We start from the raw sequence: 23,168 nt of genomic DNA on the forward strand, positions 1-23,168 counted from the left end.
AAATCATGTACTTAACAAGTGCTAAACAAAATTAGATAGAAATTTCAATGAAAAGTGTAATCAATTAAACAAACGTTCACAGCGTAAAAATTGTGATTTCTACATCTCACCAAGTGGTAATTTTTTGGATACTTCGACCATCGAATAGGATACTACGACTTCGAATTTACTTTGACTTAAATTCAAAATAAAAATCGTTTAAATATTCGACCATTCGATAATTGAAGTACTGTCTCTTTAAAAAAACTTTGACTTCAATACTTCACCAAATTAAACCTGCCAAAGTGCTATGTTAGCCTATGGGGACCTTCTAGACCATTTTTCTAAGTCTTCACACATCGAAGTAAAATCGTTTGATCGTACGCTAAAATCGTTAGAACGATTTAAAGGAAAACTATACCCCCAAACAATGTAGGTCTCTATAAAAAGATAATGCATAAAGCAGCTCATATGTAAAATCCTGCTTCATGTAAATAAACCATTTTCATGATAAAATACTTTTCTAGTAGTATGTGCCATTGGGTAATCATAAATAGAAAATTGCCATTTTAAAAAATACGGGCCACCCCCTGGGATCGTAGGATTCACGGTCCACACAAACAAACCATATGTGTTAGGTCACATGAGCCAATTAAAAGACCGAGTTCTGTCTTTTGCTCCCACACTTCTTCCTTTTACAGTTAGAGCTGCAGTATTTCTGGTCAGGTGATCTCTGAGGCAGCACACAGACCATCACGAAATGGTGGCTCAAGGCAAGAGATGTAAAAGGGCAATATTTACTTAAATATATATTCCAGTTTGGTAAGATTCTTTTATATGCCACTTAAAATTATATAAACTATCTGTTGCTTAAGTGTTCATTTTGGGGGTATAGTTTTCCTTTAATCGTACGATCGAACGATTTTACTTAGATCGTTCGATGGGCAAATTCGTTGAAAAATACTTCTACTTCGATATTCAAAGTTTTAATTTGATGGTCGAATTTCAAAGTATTTTACACTTCGAAATTCGACCCTTGATAAATCTGCCCCTAAATGTTTGTAAAAAGTAAGTGCATCTGTGATGATGCAGGTTTCCACTGCTTTTCAATCCAAGTGTCTGGTGTTGTGAATTGATGCCTATGATTACAAGTGAGAACACACGAAACGTGTTATGACTGAACATGTTTGTGTAGTAAAAGCTATTTGCAATTTTACCGCTGCCAATTGAGTGCGTGCCATTCTTTGGTTTGAAGGGCCAGGTAAATCCCCATGCTATTTATTAGCTGTGTACAAAGAAAACTGCACAGGCATTTCGGGAGGACCCCTTTGCCATCATGTATGTTTGATGAATGGGCTTGCATGAAAGCTTGTGTGGTTTTTCACTACAATGAAGGACTTGTTTTGGGCCACCAAGTATTTTTTGTGCCTCTGTGGCATTTGCAGTGGCACTAGACCATAACCACGCACAAGCCATGTATTTTTTAAGCTGTTTCTTTATACCTTATTGCAGTGTTTGTTTTTCTTACACATTTTTTTTTAAATACAGTAGGATAAGCGTTGTCAGAAAACTATCCGTTAGAAATGCTGATGAATCCCATGCATGGAGAGCCCAATTCTATGCATACAGTACACTGACATACTGGATTCATAGCAATTCTATGGAATTTGAGGAATGCTTTATTAATATATCTATTAACTGATAAGCTCAGTACCCATTGACGTCTTCAACAGATGTTAACAGTTAGAATGATAGAACTGTGCTTCTTAATATCCAATTTTTCTTTGCCAGGAAATAAAGATATAGAACATCACCATGGTAGCATTTAAGGGTGTTTGGACTCAACCGTTTTGGAGATGTGTCTCTGGTGAATTTTTAGCCATGCTTATTTTTGTTCTTCTTGGACTTGGCTCAACAATCAACTGGGGGGTAGATGACAAACCTCAGTCTGCAGATCTTCTACGCATTTCACTTTGTTTTGGCTTTAGTATTGTCACAATGGTGCATTGCTTTGGAGACATTAGTGGTGCCCATCTTAATCCAGCGGTCACTATTGCATTTGTGTGCACCAGAAAAATTACTCTTGCCAAGTCATTATTTTACATCATAGCACAATGCCTGGGAGCCATCTCAGGAGCAGGACTTCTATACCTACTGACACCTCTTAATTTAATTGGAAACTTAGGAGTGACAATGGTAAATATCATTTTTTGATCAAATATTTTCAACAATTTTATTATGAAACAATGCATTTTATCTGTATATTACGAAACAATACATTTTATCAATCTGTATATTATGAAACAATACATTTTATTCATCTGTATATTTGTTGTCTAAACAAGAAGTATTGCATATACAGGGAGTTGTGACAAAAGTTATTCAGAAAGTTGACAAAAGTGATATTGCTGGTTTAGGCTACAAATTACAGGTATGGGATCAGTTATCCGGAAACCTGTAATGCAGAAAGCTCCTAATAGACTGCATTTTATCTAAATTTTAAAAAAAAATATTTCCTTTTTCTCTAAAATAATAAAACAGTAGCTTGTACCTGATACAAACTAAGATATAATTAATCCTTATTAGAAGCAAAACCAGCCTATTTAATTAATGTTTACATGATTTTATAGTAGACTTAAGGTATGAAGATCCAAATTATGGGAAAACTCCTTATCTGGAAAACCCTAGGTCCTGAGCATTCTGGATAACAGATCCCATACCTGTATCTGCAACAACATAAACACAATCATTTTTAGTCAGTGGATCCATTCAGTAATTTACTTATTATTTTTTACTTATTATTATTGTATAAAATTAGCCAGAAAATGAAGAGGCATCTCTGGCTCAGTTTAAAAAATCCCATCACCTCGAAATTCGACCCTTGATAAAGCTATCCCTCAGTTTGATGCAGAGAGTAATATTCTGAGTCAATTTGCAATTGGTTTTCATTTCTTATTATTTGTTTTTTTGAGCAATTAAGCTTTTTATTCAGCAGCTCTCCAGTTTGCAATTTCAGCAATCAGCTTGCTAGGGTCCAAATTACACTAGAATCATGCATTGGTTTTAGTAAAAGACTGGAATATGAATAGAACTCGCCCTGAATGGAAAGACGAGTAATAAAAAAGTAGCAATAACAATTTGTAGCATTACAGAGCTTTTATTTTTTTAGATGGGGTCAGTGACCCTATTTGAAAGCAGGAAAGGACCAGAAGTGGACAAATAATTCAAAAACTATAAAAAATTAAAAGTTTGAAAGGTTTGAAATCGAATCGTACGAATCGAAGGAATGTCGCATTCGATCGGATTCGATTAGAAGTTTTACCCAAAAAAAAACTTTTGGGTAAATTGACTCCAAATGAGTTCTAGGAGGTCCCCCATAGGTTAAAACAGCAATTCGGCAGGTTTTAGATGGCGAATGGTTGAAGTCTAATTTTTAAAGAAACAGTACATAAATTTCGATATTCGAATTTTCAATTTTTTTTTCAAATTCGAATAGAATTTGGACAATTTCCTAGTTGAAGTACACAAAAAATAACTATAAATTCTAAATTTTTTCATTCGAAAAATCACCTCGACCTTTGATAAATCTGCCCCTAAAAGTTAACATTTAAAGGAAATGTTGCATATAAACATTAATCATATGGCATGCTAAAGATCTGTAATGTTTTGAATTATTAGCTCTTCCGAACATCCTGCCCACTTCAATAATAACTGCAATGGAATAGCCTTGTTCTTAGCTTGCATTACTGATCTCCATAAACAGCAAGTTAACACCTATGGTCCATAAACAGTGGATATAAATACATATATGAGAGGTTTCAGAACTGATATTAGGTTACTAATCCACAATCTCAAGACCCTCGACATTAAGAACCATTTTTACCTTTTCACATGAAAGTTCACGTGCTCAAGTCTAAAAGGACGGCCTCCTGTTCTTTTTTTATGAAAAGATCACCAGCTATCTGTTTATAATGTCCTCTAATGTAATTGTAAAGCGTAATCTTCTATTCTTTTTACCAGTATATTTACACATTTCTGCATAGAAATATGTTTCTAAAGGTGGCCATACACAGGGAGATCCGCTCGTTTGACGACATCTCTCCCCAATATGCCCACATTGAGGTGGAGCATATCAGGCTGATCTGATCATAGGCCCTAGGGCCCAACAATCGGATCAGAATAGAGGCTATACGGGAGGCCGGATTGCAGGACCACATCAACGAACATATGCAATGGGATTTTTTACCCTGCCAGATCGATATCTGGCCAACTTTCGGCAAGATATCGATCAGGAAAGCCCGTCGGAGGGCCCTACACATGGCCGATAAGCTGCAGACTCGGTCTGTCGGCAGCTTTTATCGGCCCATGTATGGGGGCCTTTAGTTATCCATTACTATATTGATGACAATCTCTTCAATTGTTGTTTCTGCACATGTAAATGAAGATTCTGTGTAATGATGTTCACCATTACCACAAAACATTCCATGAACTGGCTGCAAATAAAATCATTTTGCTTTGTTCCGCTTACATGAGTATGGAATAGATTCTTTTTAATCCATGATTCATTAAAAAAAGAATCTTTTTCTTCTTGCTTTTGTGCTTTAATTTGTTACAGTAATGTTATAGGTGTCAGAACTACATGTGAGATATTGTATCTGTATACTTATCACATGCAAGTGTATTTTATTTTTTTAGGTTAATGAAAGACTCTCACTTGGCCATGGACTTCTTATAGAAATTTTAATTACATTCCAGTTGGTTTTTTGCATCAGCGCAAGTTGTGATCCAAAATACAAGTATAAATATCCACCAATAGCAATTGGAATTTCAGTTATAATAGGACACCTGTTTGCAGTAAGTATTGCTATAAAAAGCTTGATAGATTCTATCATTTAGAGGCTATGGGGCAGATTCACTAAGCGCCGAATTTGCGCTAGTGTCCGCTTCGCTCACATCGCAACACTTCGCCAGGCGTAAATTTACCGGGACAACGCTAATTCACTAAAATTCAAAGTTGCGTTACTGCGGCAAGCAAATCGAAGTTGCGCTAGAGTTGGCTAATTTGCATATGGCGGGAAGTTAAAATTCAATGGACGTATATGTTGCAGCAAATACATTACACTACACAAGTCCGGGAAACCTTAATAAAATAAAAAAAAAATTCAACTATTTTTTGAGGAAGTCCTATCTACTCTATTGCGCTTTGTCTGGTCTGAGGTAGCGAAGGCAAGTCTGGCACAAGAGGTAACATTCAGTAAAATCCGTATCTAAGTGAATTTGTGTAGTTAAGTCCCTTCGCCAGAGCGCAACTTCGCCAGTCGTAAGGGAGCGAATTACCACTAGAGTCTATATCCTTCACTAGCGAAGTTACGCCTGCGCGTTAGTAAATCGGCGAAGTAACAAAATGACGTCACACTGGCGAATTTTCGCTAACATTAGTCACTTATATATTTATTTCTGAAGGAATTATTGATTTTATTTATATAGCACTACAATACAAGGCATGTACACAAATAAAAGGTACATACCGGTATAATAATAATAAAGTGCTAGGATTTTCAATACACAGTTGGAATGAGATCTATGAACATCTTGCAAAGAATGATAACAATTGTAAATGTTCTGATGGTGATATTAAAAAGAGAGGGGATTGATCAATGCACATTTCCTGGTCCCCTGTCTCATAAGTAATTCAGGCTATGCAAGTGCGTGTATTTACAAAAAACAGGGGTTTTTAGTTATAAAGTTATGATCATAACATTGGTAAGCCATCATATCATGTCAAGGTAAATATGGTGGTCTAATAACTATTTACCTCCGGTCCTAGTATTTAAAGGCTGGCTCCTCCCTGCATGGTAGCATTTCGTGGGATAAGTGTCTCCTGACATAGCCCCTGTGTCAGAGGGCTTAGTCCTACCCCACAAATTAGCTTTTAGAAGAGAGAGACAAGACCACAGCATTGGTTCCACAGGCCTAATCCTCCCCTGTTTGTGGCTTTTAAGAGAGGCATGGGACCACCATTTAAAGGGACTGGTGTGGGGGTGCTACAGCTACATGGAAGATTGGCCTGCAGCATAACTGCTAGACTTCCAGCAGAATAACTCTGCTACAATAAAAAAATTCAAAAAAGTGGGGTTGTGGGAGTAAAAATACATAGCTACAATGGAAGTGATTCTGGTCAGGCCAAATGAACTACAAACTACAAAAGAGGGGATTGATATATGCAAGTGTATGTATTTACAAAAACAGGGGTTTTTAGTTGCAAAGTTATGATCATAACATTGTTTATTTCACATAATCTGGACACCCTGGGTCACTGTACAGATAATGTAATTACCGATAGGGATTTTTAATGTGTATAGGATTTCTTCCGATAAGCGTCTCCTGACCTATGGATTGATTTCAGTCAGAGGGCTAAGTCCTCCCCTGCCATTAGCTTTTAGGGCTGAACATCTACGTGCCCAGTGTTGGACTGGGGGCCCCGCACGCTCAGAACGGCGCCACGCACATGTGCGAACGGCGTTGCTTTTTTTTGTTGTAAAAACAGAATATTGGGAGAGGGGGTCTGGCCATGAGGGTCGGGCCTACCAGGTTTTTTCCCGGTGTCCCGTCCGGCCATTGCGAACCTGAACGTGCCGCGGAGTTCAGCCCTTAGAATAGAGAGATTGCCAAGACCACAGCATTGCTTCCACAGGCTTAATCCTCCCCCCACTTGTGACATTTAAAAGAAAGAGGCTGCCCAGACCAACACCCATTTTTAACTAAAAAATCCTGTTTTTATAAATACATGTACTTGCATAGATACTAGATTACTTATGAGACAGGGGACCAGGGAATATGTATTGATCAATCCCCCCCATTAGATTTAGTTAATTCTGCACCTTGTTAAATGTTTGCATACTTGCAATGTATTGGTATAATAAGGACTTATCTTTTTTTATAATAAAGACAAAAATATCTCACATTTATAGATTCATTTTTTACACTTTATGAAAAATTGAAAACCCTGACTTGTCCCTGACAAGCAAACAACTTTTCAGCATATCCCCAATCTTTATAATAATGGGCTCTCCTTCCACAGGTCACACCGTATAGACCTCAAATATCATCAATCAAAAATGGTGAAGGAAGTCATAGACTGCAGAGCTCTGCTCCTTAGTGCTTTATTGTACACACAACATGTTTGACACACTTGAGAAAGGGTCCATGTGATCCGAAACATGTCGTGTGTACAATAAAGCACTAAGGAGCAGAGCCTGGTGGGGATAGTTTGTATCTGAGTTTTAATGCTAATTTAAATAAATTGAATTTTTTTTACTGAAAAAAGCCTTGGGACAGTTATCTTTGGATAAAGGAATTTTTTGTGTGTACAATAAAGCACTAAGCAGCTGAGCTCTGCAGTCTATGGCTTCCTTCACCATTTTCGATTGTCCCTGACAAGGTTTTTGTCTTGCTACTTGATATACTGCATCACATGTTTGTAATATTGAGCAATAACTTCCAGAACTTTAATATATTTTCTGCATTTATTGCTGTTTCATCCAAAAATTACAAAGTATCATGTAAGGGGCAGTTTCCTACAGATGTGAAAGCATGGGTAAACCTCTACCCCACTCTAAGTATGCCTGAGATTGTGCTTTGGAATACATCATTGAAAAAACACAACAGAATGATTGATATGTCATGATTTACTCATTTACACGCATAGGTGCTTAATGTCACCATTTTAGTTGCATATAGCAACTATTCGCATCTCTTTCATTTAAGAACTTATTGTAGACTAAAAATCCTAATTGCTGATTGGTTGCAACTGGCAACTCCACTGGTGGTACAACGTAGCACCTGCTTTAGTATATGAGTCCTGCAATGCACATTGTGAGTATTTATTCGTTTTTTCATATATCTATTTGATAGATAAACTACACAGGAGCCAGCATGAACCCTGCAAGATCTCTTGGACCTGCTGTCATTCTCTGGAACTGGAAAAGTCACTGGGTACTCAATATACATTAATATGAGACAAGTGAAGTTAGATTGATACGGATTCCAGTTTTTTTTAAAGAACATATCAGTGGTACTTTTAAAATATACCTGATGTTTTTGTTTTAACAATCACCCCATTACTTTCCTGGTATCCACACTAAGCATGCAGCCCTAATGCTGGGCATGGGTGCAGTTTAAGGACCAAATATTCATCATCTGCAGTCTGTAGAAGACATCCTTTTTCTCCCAATACTCATTTTAGGACTGCTTGCTCAGTGTGGCATAGAGGGAAGTAAGAGTAGCAAGCCCTGTTCTGGTGATGAGGAAGGAAGGTATTGTTTCAATCTAAGATAAAAAGAACCCTTACTATGCATGTGTATAACAACATCTTCTTAAAAAATTGGAACATTTCCAACTAGTATTGGCTAAATGTCCCAATAAACAGGGATACATATTTTGCACATTAGAGAACCATCAATGAGCTTAATCACACAGTTATCACCTCCTTGTGAGTTTCTACAGTCATACTACTCTATATCACACAAAGTTTCCTAATCTTTGTTTAGTTTCATATGTCCCTCTTCCTGTGCACATTTAGCATAACATAAGCCAAATGCAACAATAGAACATCTATCCCAATGCTCTAGGAAATAGGGGGAAAGGGATTCCATGACCCCTCCCTACACTAATAAACAGTAGAGGAGTTACTCTTATGTATAAAGCTTGTGCAAAGGGGACACATAAAACAAACCACTAGAGTCTAATATGCTTTAAAAAGAGTTAACAGCTAAATATATGCTGTAAGTTTAACCTCAAGATGATGATTTGCTAGTTTCATACACCCACATGTTTTCTTTGTGCAGATCAATTCATTGGTATTCTATTTTCTATCCATGTTTGTCCTATAAAATTTATATCAATTTTAGATTTATTGGGTCGGACCAATCATTGGAGCAGTCTGTGCTGCAACTCTTTATGACTATATCTATTGTCCGGACACTGATCTCAAAGAGCATTTAAAAGAAGCAATTAAAAAGGCAACACAGAAGAAACAAGGGAAATATATAGAAGTTGATGACTGCAAAAGCCAAGCGGATGCTGAAGATTTAATCTTGAAATCGGGAACAGTTCATGTAATTGATATCGACCAGGCCGAGAGCAAAAAAGGCAAAGACTCGGCTAGTGAAATATTATCTACTGTGTAAAGTAATCACCATTTCTATAAAATAGAAAACCTTACTTTTTGTCAAATTAAATTCAGTGTATCTGAGGTATATTAAGAGGTATTTTTGGAGTGCAGATTGCATCCACCATTGATTGGCATGTTTTAAGCAGACAGGGTTTCATAATCAATACATTAAATATATTCTGAACCTGTGCATTAGAATTAGTAATGGGATAAACACAGTTGATTAAAGTAGAGACATTAATCTGTTCAGTTTGTTATTTGAAAAACATTCCACACCTGAAGGCAGAAAACTGTTAAGTAAACACCCACATGTTTTTTGTTTTTTAATTGTGTTAATTTAGATCTTTTTATGTAAGGAAAACTTACAAAATTGATCTTAAATTATGCAACAGTATTTTTCAAAAACATTTTTAAGTTAATATAATTAGTTAAATGCTTTGCATTAAGTAACAACATACCAAAAAAATGGAGGAGGGAGCATTTCATAATATAGTCATGTTTCTCTTGCCCCATTTGGCTGCAAATAGGATTATATTGAAAAAACATTTTTTGGTACTGCAAATTGAATCTGCATCTAATTTCATCATAAAATCATATGATGTAATTACACTGAACAATTTTTAAAGGGGTAGTTCACCCTTAAAGGAGAATTCAACCCCTTGTTAAAAAAAACCCTACCCCCCTACCCTACATAGACCCCCCCTCCCCCCAGCCTAGCTGCTATCCTGGGTACATTTCTTTTACTTACCCCTTGATGCAGATTCTGTCCAGCGGAGTTGACGGGCGCCATCTTCTTCTCTTTGGTAATATTTGGGAAGTAAATGCCATATCAGCACATGCGCAGTTGGAGCAGTCTGCCGGTCCCGAACAACTGCGCATGAGCCGAAAGTCAAAGAAATTGCCGAAGCGCCAGAAGAAGACCCAAATATTACCGAAGAAGAAAAAGATGGCTGCCGTGAACTCCGATATCCTGAATCTGCACCAAGGGGTAAGTAAAAAGTTTGGGGCATTTACCCGTGTAGCAGCTAGGCTGGAGGGGAGGAGGAAGGGGGGGGTCTATGTAGAGTAGGGGGGTAGGGTTTTTTTAACAAGAGGTACTATACAGAATAGTTGAAGGGAACATTCTGCATAACTGCAGGGCCCTTGTTTGGTGGAAGTGCTACTCTAAATTAGGCACCTTCTATCAGTGTGTCTCCTTGCATAAAGAACCAAAAATTAGTTAAACGTTGGTTAAATATCAGGCTGCTTGGAGAATAAGGCTATTTATTAATGCAAGTTTGAGCATTCATAACACCTGATGAGTTTAGAAATGTGGAGACTCAATTAAACAGAAGGTTCTCGTGTAGCTTCAAATATATATTGCTTAGGGAATACACAAAAATGTCACATACATTTTTATGCGGCAATATTGATTGCCTAATACGTATGAGCTCAGTGCACACATAAATGAAAGTATTGATTAACTGTCAAGTATCATCATCTTAGATATTTCTTAATGAGATATATCCGTTAATTTGTCCTGAATCAGATTATTTCTGGTAATGAGGGAAATACACTAACAGTACTGTACTTGTGTTAGTGTGTACTGTCTAGAAAAGGTGTTTACTCAGTAACAATTTATTCGATTTGAAAGCAGTGGTAACAGATGGGGTGGTTAAAGGAAGAGTAGCCGCAAAATTAGAATATTAATTGAACTTGATATACTGTATCACTTAAAGGAAAACTATACCCCCAAAATGAATACTTAAGCAACAGATAGTTTATATCAAATTGAATGACATATTAAAGAATCTTACCAAACTGGAATATATATTTACATAAATATTGCCCTTTTACATCTCTTGCCTTGAACCACCATTTCGTGACTCTATCTGTGCTGCCTCAGAGATCACCTGACCAGAAATACTACAACACTAACTGTAACAGGAAGAAGTGAGGAAGCAAAAGGCAGAACTCTGTCTGTTAATTGGCTTATGTGACCTTACATGTGGTTTGTATGTGTGCACAGTGAATCTTACGATCTCAGGGGGCGGCCCTTATTTTTTAAAATGGCAATTTTCTATTTATGATTACCCAATGGCACATACTACTAAAAAAGTATATTATTATGATAATGGTTCGTTTACATGAAGCAGGATTTTACACATGAGCTGTTTTACTCAGTATCTTTTAATAGAGACCTACATTGTTTGGGGGGTATAGTTTTCCTTTAAAGGAGAACAAAAGCTTACCGTAACAAAGAAGTAGGGTAGAAATGTTGCACATTTTAGCTCACATGCACATCTACAATGTCCTTGCAGTTATTTATGAGTAATACCACTTTCATTATAGGTACTTGTGTCAAAATGCTCTTCCATATAGTTGCGCTCACGCTCAGCCATGCTCAGTCCTTCCTGCCTCCCGACAATCAAGCGCTGCTGCGCCGATTGACAAAGGGAAACTGTGGGGCTACTCTCACCTTCTGACCAGGCAGTAGCTCCAGGGTTCCATTCTCACCCAACATCAATAAACTAGCACACTTGCACCTAAAGAATCAGCCACTGGTGTCACTCTCACTCTGAATGCCAAACAATGTGGCAAATTCCACACAACTGCTTCTGATTTTCCTTGAAATGTGTCCGCAGTTGTGGTAGTGCACCACCCTCTTTGCAAGTTTGCAACCATAATGATGCCAGAATTGTGGGAGGAAAACACTTTGCTCAGTGCATTTGTATATGTGCCTTTAAGTTTTGGGATTCTGTACCAGCCCAAGACAACCACAGCCCTTTAGCAGTGAAGAGATAACCTCTAAGCTGCCCAATGCACACTAAGGGGGTAATTTACTAAACTCTGAATGCAAAAATCACAAATTTTTCGTGATTTTTTTTAAATCGGACTTTTATGTTTCAATGTTTTTTATTGGGGTTTTTCAAGAAAATTATTACAGCCATTGGAAAGAGAAAGAAAAAATAGGCATGTTGTAAATAAGTAATATGTTTACATTAAAGATTGTACATATATGCAGCGGACCAACATCAGCATCGCAGCACAATAAACAAATTACCAATATTCCACTAACTGTAAAACAGTGTTATCAAAGTGGAGCAGAATCTCCCTGGCAACCTCCGGAAGATGCATCCACATCTTTATATTAATATGTATATGTAATATAAGATGTGTGACACTTAACAATAAACTTGTGGAATACTATATTTTTATTACTTAATGATGCATTTTTATTAAATAAACTATTTTACCCCATGGTCATCAGGTAACTGTTTTTAAATTATCTAAACCTAAATCTAAGGGGAAACTAAAGAAAAAGGAAATTATCCAACCAGACAAATTGCTTAAGACTTAGTTATTCATTTTTCTCTGTCTGATGGAAATATTACACAGAGTCAACTAGAAAATATAGGACTGTGGGAGGTCAAGAATTCAGTGCTTCAAGAAGCTATATCTCAAATAATTTTGACTGAGGATATAATGAGGACCATAAGCTAGTTCTATTGAGGAATGGTTGTAAGTTGTCTGATTTCATTGCCCAAGACTTTTCTGCTCGTAGGTTGAACTCCACCATCTTAAGGATGTCTTCAAATCTTGGTATATGTTCAGATTTCCAGTTATCTACTATCTGCATTCTCGTTGCTATAAATATATGATTAAATAAGATTCTCTCTTTGGGGGGTAATTCAATTGTTTTTATATGCAGTAATGACATATATGGGGGAATATGGACAAGGTTTACTGGTAATTTTTTGAGACAGACTTCCACTTTTTTCCATAAAGGTTGAATCCTTGGACAATGCCAAAAAATGTGTTCCAAGGAACCCACTTGATTACATTTCCTCCAACAAAGTGGTGAAACCTGGGAATCAAACTTGGAGATTTTTTCAGGTGTGAGGTACCACCGCCAGATCATTTTAAGTAAATTTTCCTGATGAGAAACACAGTGGGAAGATTTCTTTACAGATTTAATAGCTAATTCCCAGTCACCCTGTTCTATATCTGTTTGAAAGTGTTCCTGCCAGCTTCTTAGCTGCCATTTAGGGATGCCCTCTTTGTTAGTTAATAATGTTCTATAAAACAAGGCAGTACCTTTCATATAAGTTTTATCAGGTGACAATAGTTTATTAATTTGTGGGGGTAAAGAAATTGTAAGAGGAGTATGTCTTGAGAAATATTTTTGTATTTTAGAGTATTTATGAGCCTCCGATCTAGGTATGTTATACAGATCAGACAACTCCTCAAAGGATTTTTGGCCTGACTCTCCAAAGAGTTTATCAATTGTATCCAAACCTAATTCTACCCAGTTATCAAATGAAACCTTCTTTACTACATTTGAGATATTGATGAAGGGGATGGGTAAATTAGTAGCTAACGGGTTATTATTACAGAGTTTAGTCAGTTCCTTCCAGATTTTCAATGTATGCTTAGTGACTGGATTAGATGTTGGTTTTGGAATTTCCCAGATTAGATTGGATTCTAAGAAGTTTTTGTAAAATGAGTAAGAGGATTGGTTTTGCTCTAGAACTATCCATTGTTTTGATGTGTCATTTGTCCAGATAGATCTGGATTGTTCTAGGATGGTTGCTTTGTAGTAAAGTTCTATATCCGGAACTCCAAGACCAAGTTCTGTTTGATGTTGCGTTAATATTTTATTGGAAAATCTAGAGGTTTTGTTAATCAGAACAAATTTGTTAATCAATTTTTGTAAGCTAGTGAAAAATGATTTAGGGACTTTTATGGGAAGGTTACGAAATAGGTATAATAGTTGGGGTAGTATCATCATTTTAAAGGCGGCACTCCTGCCAAGCCAGGAGAATTCAAATTTAGAGAGGGCTTCTAATTGATTTTTAAGTTTAGAGATCCAAGGCTCATAATTCTCTTTGTATAGTAAGGGTAAGGAAGGTGTAATGTATACTCCTAAATATTTTATGGACTTAATAGTCCAGAAATATGGGGATGAGTTTTTAAGAGACTGTGTTGTATCTGGATCAAGGTTGCATGGTAGGATGACTGTTTTGTTTTCATTTAGTTTATAATAAGAAATTTTGGAGAAAGAACTTAATTCAGATCTTAGATTTGGCAGTGATACCTGGGGATCTTGTAGATATAATAATATGTCATCCGCATATAATCCCAATTTATACTCAGATCCACCAAGCTTGATACCCTTTATCAGATTATTATTTCTTATTTTTTGTGCTAGGGGTTCAAGTGTTAATATAAAAATAATTGGTGAGAGTGGGCATCCCTGACGAGTTCCGTTAGTTATATTAAAAGGAGATGATAAGGTACCTGATGACATAACCAAAGCAGAAGGCTGTGAATATAGCGCCATTATTGCCTTATGTAAGTAACCCACACAGCCAAATTTTTCCAACACACATGACAAATAGTTCCAGTTTACTCTATCAAACGCCTTCTCTGCGTCCAAAGAGACAAACAGAGAAGGCGTTCGACAAACACCAACTTCATGTAAGAGAGCTAACACCTTTCTAGTTGCGTCATAAGTCATACTTCCCTTTACAAATCCCACCTGATCAAAATGTATTAATTGGGGAATTAAAGGAGCTAATCTATTTGCAATTACCTTCGCGTAAATTTTTAAATCGGTGTTAAGTAGGGAAATAGGCCTATAATTACCTGGGTCACTGGGGTCTTTGCCTTCTTTAGGAATTGTTGTGATGACAGCGCATAAGGATTCTTTGGGAAATTTGCCTAGGGTAGCTACCTCATTAAACAAAATTAAACTATTAGAATACACAATTTATAATAATAAAAAAACTGAATTAATACCCAAATTAGAAGAATTCAGACATGAATTGAAAGAGACATTATATCAAAAATATGATAGATGGCATACTATATTGAAAGAAAATTGGTATGCAGATAGAAACAAGGCAGGGAAGGTTATGGCCCAAAAAATAATAGGACAGAGAATTGCCAGAAGAATATTGAAATTAAAACGCCCACAAACTGGTATAACGGGTAGACACCTTGGCAACATTTTATGAAAATTTATATAACTTAGATAAACACCCGGATACTCACATACCCACCAAACAAGAAATTGATCAATATTTAGAAAGTATAAACCTCCCATCCCTATCTGAACTCGAACAAAAACAGACAAATACTCCCTTCCGACAACAGGAGATAGAAATAGCCATTAAAACCCTTAAAAGTGACAAGGCCCCTGGGATAGATGGCTTCTCATAGTTAGTTAAATTGGGTTGAAAAAAGACAAAGTCCATCAAGTTCAACCCCTCCAAATGAAAACCCAGCATCCATACACACACCCCTCCCTACTTTTAATTAAAATTCTATATACCCATACCTATATTAACTATAGAGTTTAGTATCACAATAGCCTTTAATATTATGTCTGTCCAAAAAATCATCCAAGCCATTCTTAAAGGCATTAACTGAATCAGCCATCACAACATCACCCGGCAGTGCATTCCACAACCTCACTGTCCTGACTGTGAAGAACCCTCTACGTTGCTTCAAATGAAAGTTCTTTTCTTCTAGTCTAAAGGGGTGGCCTCTGGTACGGTGATCCACTTTATGGGTAAAAAGGTCCCCTGCCATTTGTCTATAATGTCCTCTAATGTACTTGTAAAGTGTAATCATGTCCCCTCGCAAGCGCCTTTTTTCCAGAGAAAACAACCCCCAACCTTGACAGTCTACCCTCATAATTTAAGTCTTCCGTCCCTCTAACCAATTTAGTTGCACGTCTCTGCACTCTCTCCAGCTCATTTATATCCCTCTTAAGGACTGGAGTCCAAAACTGAACTGCATACTCCAGATGAGGCCTTACCAGGGACCTATAAAGAGGCATAATTATGTTTTCATCCCTTGAGTTAATGCCCTTTTTTATGCAAGACAGAACTTTATTTGCTTTAGTAGCCACAGAATGACACTGCCCAGAATTAGACAACGTGTTATCTACAAAGACCCCTAGATCCTTTTCATTTAAGGAAACTCCCAACACATTGCCATTTAGTGTATAACTTGCATTTATATTATTTTTGCCAAAGTGCATAACCTTGCATTTATCAACATTGAACCTCATTTTCCAGTTTGCTGCCCAGTTTTCCAGTTTAGACAGATCACTTTGCAAAGTGGCAGCATCCTGCATGGAACCTATAGTTCTGCACAATTTAGTATCATCTGCAAAAATAGAAACAGTACTTTCAATGCCCACCTCCAGGTCATTAATAAACAAGTTGAAAAGCAAGGGACCTAGTACAGAGCCCTGCGGTACTCCACTAACAACACTGGTCCAATTAGAAAATGTTCCATTTACCACCACTCTTTGTAGTCTATCTTTTAGCCAGTTCGCTATCCAGGTACAAATACTATGTTCCAGGCCAACATTCCTTAATTTAACCAGTAACCTTTTGTGTGGCACTGTATCAAATGCTTTAGCAAAGTCTAAGTAAATCACATCCACTGCCATCCCAGAATCGAGGTCTCTACTTACATTCTCGTAAAAAGAAATTAAGTTAGTCTGGCAAGATCTATTACGCATAAAACCATGCTGGCACAAACTCATAGTATTATGATTTGCTATGAAGTCCAGTATCTTATCCTTTATTAACCCTTCGAAAAGCTTTCCTAATACTGACGTCAGACTAACTGGCCTATAGTTTTGAGGCTGAGAACGGGATCCTTTTTTGAATAGAGGCACCACATTAGCAATTCGCCAGTCTCTTGGCACAATACCAGATCTCAATGAATCCTGAAAAATTAAGTAAAGAGGTTTGGCAATCACAGAGCTAAGCTCACTAATTACCCTGGGATGAATACCATCTGGCCCTGGACCTTTGTTAATCTTAACCTGTTCAAGTCTCTTTTGAATTTCTTCTTGTGTGAACCATGCATCATTAGTTGTATTACTAGAATTGGGAGTGTTAAGAAGGAAACCTTCACTTACTGGTTCTTCATTTGTGTAAACAGATGAAAAATACGAGTTCAGAATCTGCGCTTTTATTTTGTTTTCATCAACCAGCTGATCCCCCTCTGATAGTAAGGGTCCCACCCCTTTCTGCTTCATTTTTTTACTATTGACATATTTAAAAAATAATTTGGGATTTTTTTTACTGCTTGCTGCAATATCCTTTTCTATAGCAATTTTAGCTTGCCTTATAGCTTCTTTGCATGATTTATTGGCCTCCTTGTACCTTATAAATGTTTCGGCTGTACCAGCTAACTTGAAAGCCTTAAAAGCACGTCTTTTCTTACCCACCTCAACACCAACGCTTCTATTGAACCAAAAAGGTTTTGCTTTGCAACGACGTTCCTTGCTTACAAGTGGAATATACTGACAAGTATATTTATTAAGCAGCATTTTAAAGACTTTCCCATGCTTCATTAACGATTACTATAAATCAGACTTTTAATTAAACCTTGAGGTTGGAAAAGTCAGAATCTGAAAATCCAGTATCTCAGACCTGTTGAGGTTGCATATAAGTCAATGGGAGAAGTCCCAATGATTTTTTGATGTGCGCTGGGTTTCATGCAATAACCTGTAGTTTTCGGGCAAAAATCCGTAAAAATCTTGAAAAATCGGATGAAAAATCCGAAAAAATCATGAAAATCGTATTTTTTTTCCCGCAAAGCAAATTTTCAGGAAAATGTAATAATAAATAAGCGTAAAAAACCAGAGCAGATTTGATCTGAGTTTGTAGCAGAAAATATTGACACTGACACTTTGAATGCCTGAATCAATATTGTTACAGAGATGCTGAACCTCAATATGTTCATAAATAAGTTCTTTATGTAAAATAAAGCATTTTTACCCATATTTACTTTAGGGCTTAATACTCCTTTAAGGCACAGGTTTACAGTGAGAGAACCTCTGTTAAGAATTCCATTTGGGCATTTGCTTTATACATTGTATTCTTACATTACTGAGCTATTTGTCTGGATGCACCATAAGAAAGTGAAGAAGAAGGATCTGACAATGTGGTGGAGGAAGAGGCAGACATAAGTAGCCACATAATTTGGGAATTACCTGCAGAGGGAAGAGAAAGGCAGTGGGAAGAAGTAGCAAACATGAGATGCCCAGTTCTAGACATAAAGCACATTGCTTTGTGTTGTGAATGTTATGGAGAACTCACAATATTGATGACTAGCACTTCACAATTACTGCAATAAAGGTGTTTTAAATCGATATTGGGTATTGCTGGACTCTTAGCAGCAACAGTAAGGGGCAGATTTACCTAGGGTCGAATATCGAGGGTTAATTAACCCTCGATATTTGACTGCCGAATTGAAATCCTTCGACTTCGAATATCAAAGTCGAAGGATTTAGTGCTATTCCTACGATCGAAGGAATAATCGTTCGATCGAACGATTAAAACCTACGAATCGAACGATTCGAAGGATTTTAATCCATCAATCCATCGATCGAAGGCTATTCGATCAGAAAATTGTTAGGAAGCCTATGGGGACCTTCCCCATAGATTTTAGGTGGCGAACTAGGGGGTCGAAGAATTTTTTAAAGAGACAGTACTTCGACTATTGAATGGTCGAATAGTCGAACGATTTTTAGTTCGAATTGTTCGAATCGAAGGTCGAAGTCGAATAACCCATTTGGTGGGCGAAGTAGCCAAAAAAAACATTTGAAATTCGAAGTTTTTTCCTCTATTCCTTCACTCGAGCTAAGTGAATGGGCCCCTAACTGTAGTTTTTCAATGTGCTTGCTTCCTGCGTTGTCTTTTATTTTACTATACCTGTTTTATACTTAAATAAATATGCTCTTTCCACTTCCCTGCATGGAAATGCAGGGTTTCAACTAAGCCTTTAATACAGAGGGTTGAATTCTTCACTGTGGCTACAGTGCTATATGCAGGGCATGGTGCAAAAGTGTAAAAACATTAATCATGCTTTGCATGTAATAAATAACCACTTTTCTACTATAGCTGTATAAAATGTGTATGTTATAAAAGTAAACTTCATTAATTTTACTAAAAAAATTACATTAAAATGAAAGTACAGCTATGTGACTTATCCAGAATGCTCAGGACCTGGGGGGTTTTCCGGACAATGAGGCTTTTCCGTAATTTGGAGCTCCATACCTTAAGTCAACTAAAAAAATAATTTAAAAGTAAAAAGGATTGTTTTGCCTCCAATAGGTTTTGATTATAACTTAGCTGGTATCAACGTACAAATGTGCGGGCTGACCCGATTAAAATGATTAAAATGGAGCATATGGGAGATGGCCATCCCATAATTCAGCGCTTTCTGAATAATGGGTTCCATAGCTGTACATACTCATAAATAAAAAGTAATGTCATAGACATGTTGTGCTTTAGCAAAGATGATTTTCCTGTTTCTAAGCAAGTATCTTAATAATTATTACAAGAGTCTAATGCAGAAAACTAAACTTTTATCTTTTTTTTTATTTTTTAAATGATGATGAAAGCCAAATGCGGCTTTTAAAGAAAAGACAGGAATAAGATGAATGCTGCAAACTGATCATGACAATGATTGAATAGTGGCTGAACCATCAAAGTCTGCTTATACATAGAAGAATTAATAAATGTCAGCAGAGAAACAAAAAGAACACGCACATTTAATTGTCCTGAATGGCTCATTGCTTTGAATAGAAAAATTTGGGTGCCCGCCATTAGCTGTTGATGTGTTTTCACAGCTGTTTGCCAATAAGGATCTCCTAAGGACTCCTTTTTATTATTATGTGCTTGACAGGTTTTCTGTCTGTTGTTATAGAAGAAAAAATAATGTATTTAACATGTAATAAATAATTAATTTGAACTGGAAAAACTGTCCACCCAATTCAACCCATCAGTGTTTCTCCCATTATCACCTATATAGGGAATGATGTATATAAATACAGGTATAGGATCCTTTATCCAGAAACCTGTTATCCAGAAAGCATTATGGAGAGGCTGTCTCCCATAGACTTCATTTGTAATAATAAAACAGTACCTTGTACTTGATCCAAACTAAGATATAATGAATCCTTATTGGAAACAAAACCAGCCTATTGGAGTTATTTAATGTTTACATGATTTTCTAGTAGACTTAGGGCATGAAGATCCAAATTATGGAAAGATCCGTTATCCGGAATACCCCAGGTCCCGAGCATTCTGGATAACAGGTCCCATACCTGTATAAGCATATAAATATAAGCATAAATCCAGCACTAAAAAGAATTCTCACCCCCATCACACTACCCCAACTCTCTCACATCCAGGGGCGCTCCGCCAATGAGGCGAGTTGGGGCTCACGTCTCAGACGGCAGCGCCCCCCTGGTTGCCAGGGGCGGCAAAAATGCTGCTTCTGGTAACTAACAGCCAAATTTCCGTTTTTCAACCTGGAAATTCTGCTCTTCTAGTGCAGAGAGCGCAATTGCGCTCTTTGCACTAGCGACGTGGACCCCCCGACCCCCGTCTGGCACTGAAGAAGAGTGCCGGGGCGGCAAAAACGAAGGCCGTCTCAGGCGGCAAATTGGGTCGGATCCACATCATCACCAGGATTGCACTAAATTCACAGTGAAGAACCATGTGAACTGCTTTCAGGTAAAAGGATTTGTTTCCAGTAAAGGGGTGGCTTTTGGTGAAAAGTTATCCTTCATTATTTGTTCATAATGCTCACTAATGTATACGGAAAACTGTTTCATGTCTTCTCAGGAGCACCTTTTGTCCAACTTTGATAATATTTGCATTTCTTTTACCAGTTACATCATTGCATTGCTTCCAACACGTTAATATCCTTACTAAAGTCTGGCACCCACAACTACTACTTGCTACAGATAAACTCTTATCATTGACCTATAATTAGACCAACATTATGATCTCTATGAATCCATTTAATATAAAATTTCACATATTGCAAATGTTCTCAAAAAGTTTGGGAGCTGAAATGAAATGGTAAAAATGGAGTGGAACAGGAAGGTCATGTTTAGAGAACTCTTGTGGCATGACCTGTATCTTGGATATTTAATCTATGGAGAGAATTGCTGAATTTAATTAAAGATAAAGCTGAAGCTAAAGATGAAGTACACCAGGGGATAAGAAAGCTCAAGTCCCTGACATGCACCATGAGGAGGTTGATCCATGATTCAAACCAAGAGAGAAAACAATCAGATCCAAGGCGCATTAAATTATAATATAAATTCTTGATAAACCCACATGAATATGTTTTTTAAAGTAGCAAGAATCTACTAAAATGCATTCTATATAACCCCCTTCAGATAACATGTAATGGTAAACTAAGTGGTAATTACCCAGTGAAAAGTATTCATGGGGTATATGATCCACAATCCTGTTTTTATGACTTTATGTACCAAAAATTGAATAAATAAAGCATCTTTTTATAAATAAATGCCTATTTTTATAAATATCAGTCTAATAATCTATTGCCATCTTTATATTTAATCTGTGTATAATAGCTAAATCAATATAAATATATTCCAAGTGAACTATATTTACAAATTTGAACTTGTTATGAAACAATATGTAATATGCCAATTATATATTGGTAGCTACAGGTCAGACTCCTGCAGGAATATATGTATCTTCTTCTATAGTGAAATCATTTTATTAAGACTGCCCCAATGCAGGTTATTTTGCAGGTTTTATGGTTATGCATTGCATTCAGTGATCACTAGAGGTCGCTCAAAGCTTTGGATATTTTTTTGAAATCAACATTTATATGTCTGTCGAATGTTTGTCCATTACTGGAATATTTTGGTTTACAAAGAGTACTGTTGAAATCGACTTCAGCTAAAATTAAATTAATACAGGCTTTTAGTGTATAGACATTCCTAAAAGAGCTAGTTGTTTTTATTAAAACTCATATAGGTCATAAACGATTTTTTTCTGATAGCAAGGTTAAAGGTGAACCACCCCTTTAGTGACAGTGGAAATATTAAGTACTCATTCACATTGCATGAAATTAAGTCATCTGCATTTCCAACTGTCAACTGCGTGAGCTTATAGAGTCGCAGAAATTCTACGTAATGCAACATAGATGAGATGATAAAAGCTGACACTGGCAATAATGTTAGTCTTAGACTGAGCATTTAGCAACAAATTTCTTCTAATTATATACGTATCAGTTATGTAATGTTAGCTGCCTTGTCATTTGTATTCCGACACTCCAAGTTAAAAATGGACACGGGTTTCTTTTCTTTTGTTTGTAATTAAGAAACACACTCATCAGAAATGGGGTTTTCTGGATAAGGGGTCTTACTGTATTTTGGATCTCTGTACATTGTCTGCTAAAAACCCAATCAAACCCAATAAGATTGTTCTACTTCTAGTAAGGATTACTTACATCTTAGTTGGTACAAAGTACTGTTTTATATTACAGATAAAAAAAAATGGAATTATTTGATCACAATGTACAGTCTGGTCATTTCCCTATGGGACCAGACTGTAAATTATATCCTTATAACAGGGGCCCCCAGGCCAACGAATTTTGATGCAGCGCGTCAGAATTTGAAGCAGCGCGTCGGAATTTTTTTTTTGTGTTCTCTGTCCTTTTAGTAAGATGAAAGGAATCGACATAATTACCCTTGCATGAAAACAGCCCTTGATTGCAGTTGCTCTTTCCTGCCTGCAGTGCTGTACTTCAGTGTACATTATTGTCTGTCCGTGCTCTCCACATTGGCATAGGTTAGTAATTAATCTGTGGCAATAGCTTTGGGATTTGCTTAGCTTTGGCGATAATTATGTTGAGAGCTAAACACAACACATTAGATCTACTGATGTCACTAATTTAAAGACGTCTGTATCAATGTCATCATGATCATCAATGTGTCTTTATTTTAGTTGTAGCCTGTACCCAAGATTCAAGACTGTTTATGTATTTTTCTTTTTCTAAAAACATTTCCTTTGTTATCACTCCCACACGACACATTTATGTCTCTCTTCACAATTTACTCGTATAATCGATTTACCTAGCCTTGACAGTCAAGCATGTTGAAAATAAGGATAATTATTTCATTTGATTTGTAGATGATAATTTGTAGATGATTGTTACGCATGCAGCATTGCCC

At 36.7% G+C, this 23,168-nt stretch overlaps 1 protein-coding gene across 2 annotated transcripts; it reads left to right on the forward strand.

Moving 5' to 3' along the window:
* The first annotated feature begins 1,778 nt into the window (after positions 1–1,778).
* Positions 1,779–9,381, forward strand: LOC108718791 (aquaporin-4). Of its 2 annotated transcripts, XM_018267259.2 has the most exons (4): positions 1,779–2,175; positions 4,675–4,833; positions 7,894–7,974; positions 8,889–9,381. In XM_018267259.2, the coding sequence occupies exons 1-4, from the start codon at positions 1,795–1,797 to the stop codon at positions 9,165–9,167; spliced, it is 900 nt and encodes a 299-aa protein (XP_018122748.1). In that variant the 5' UTR covers positions 1,779–1,794; the 3' UTR covers positions 9,168–9,381. The 2 variants fall into 2 exon arrangements, with proteins under 2 accessions (XP_018122748.1, XP_041422977.1); XM_041567043.1 differs by lacking the exon at positions 7,894–7,974.
* The last annotated feature ends 13,787 nt before the right edge of the window (positions 9,382–23,168 follow it).

Source organism: Xenopus laevis, chromosome 6L (assembly GCF_017654675.1).
Source record: "Xenopus laevis strain J_2021 chromosome 6L, Xenopus_laevis_v10.1, whole genome shotgun sequence".
Lineage (NCBI taxonomy): Eukaryota > Metazoa > Chordata > Amphibia > Anura > Pipidae > Xenopus > Xenopus laevis.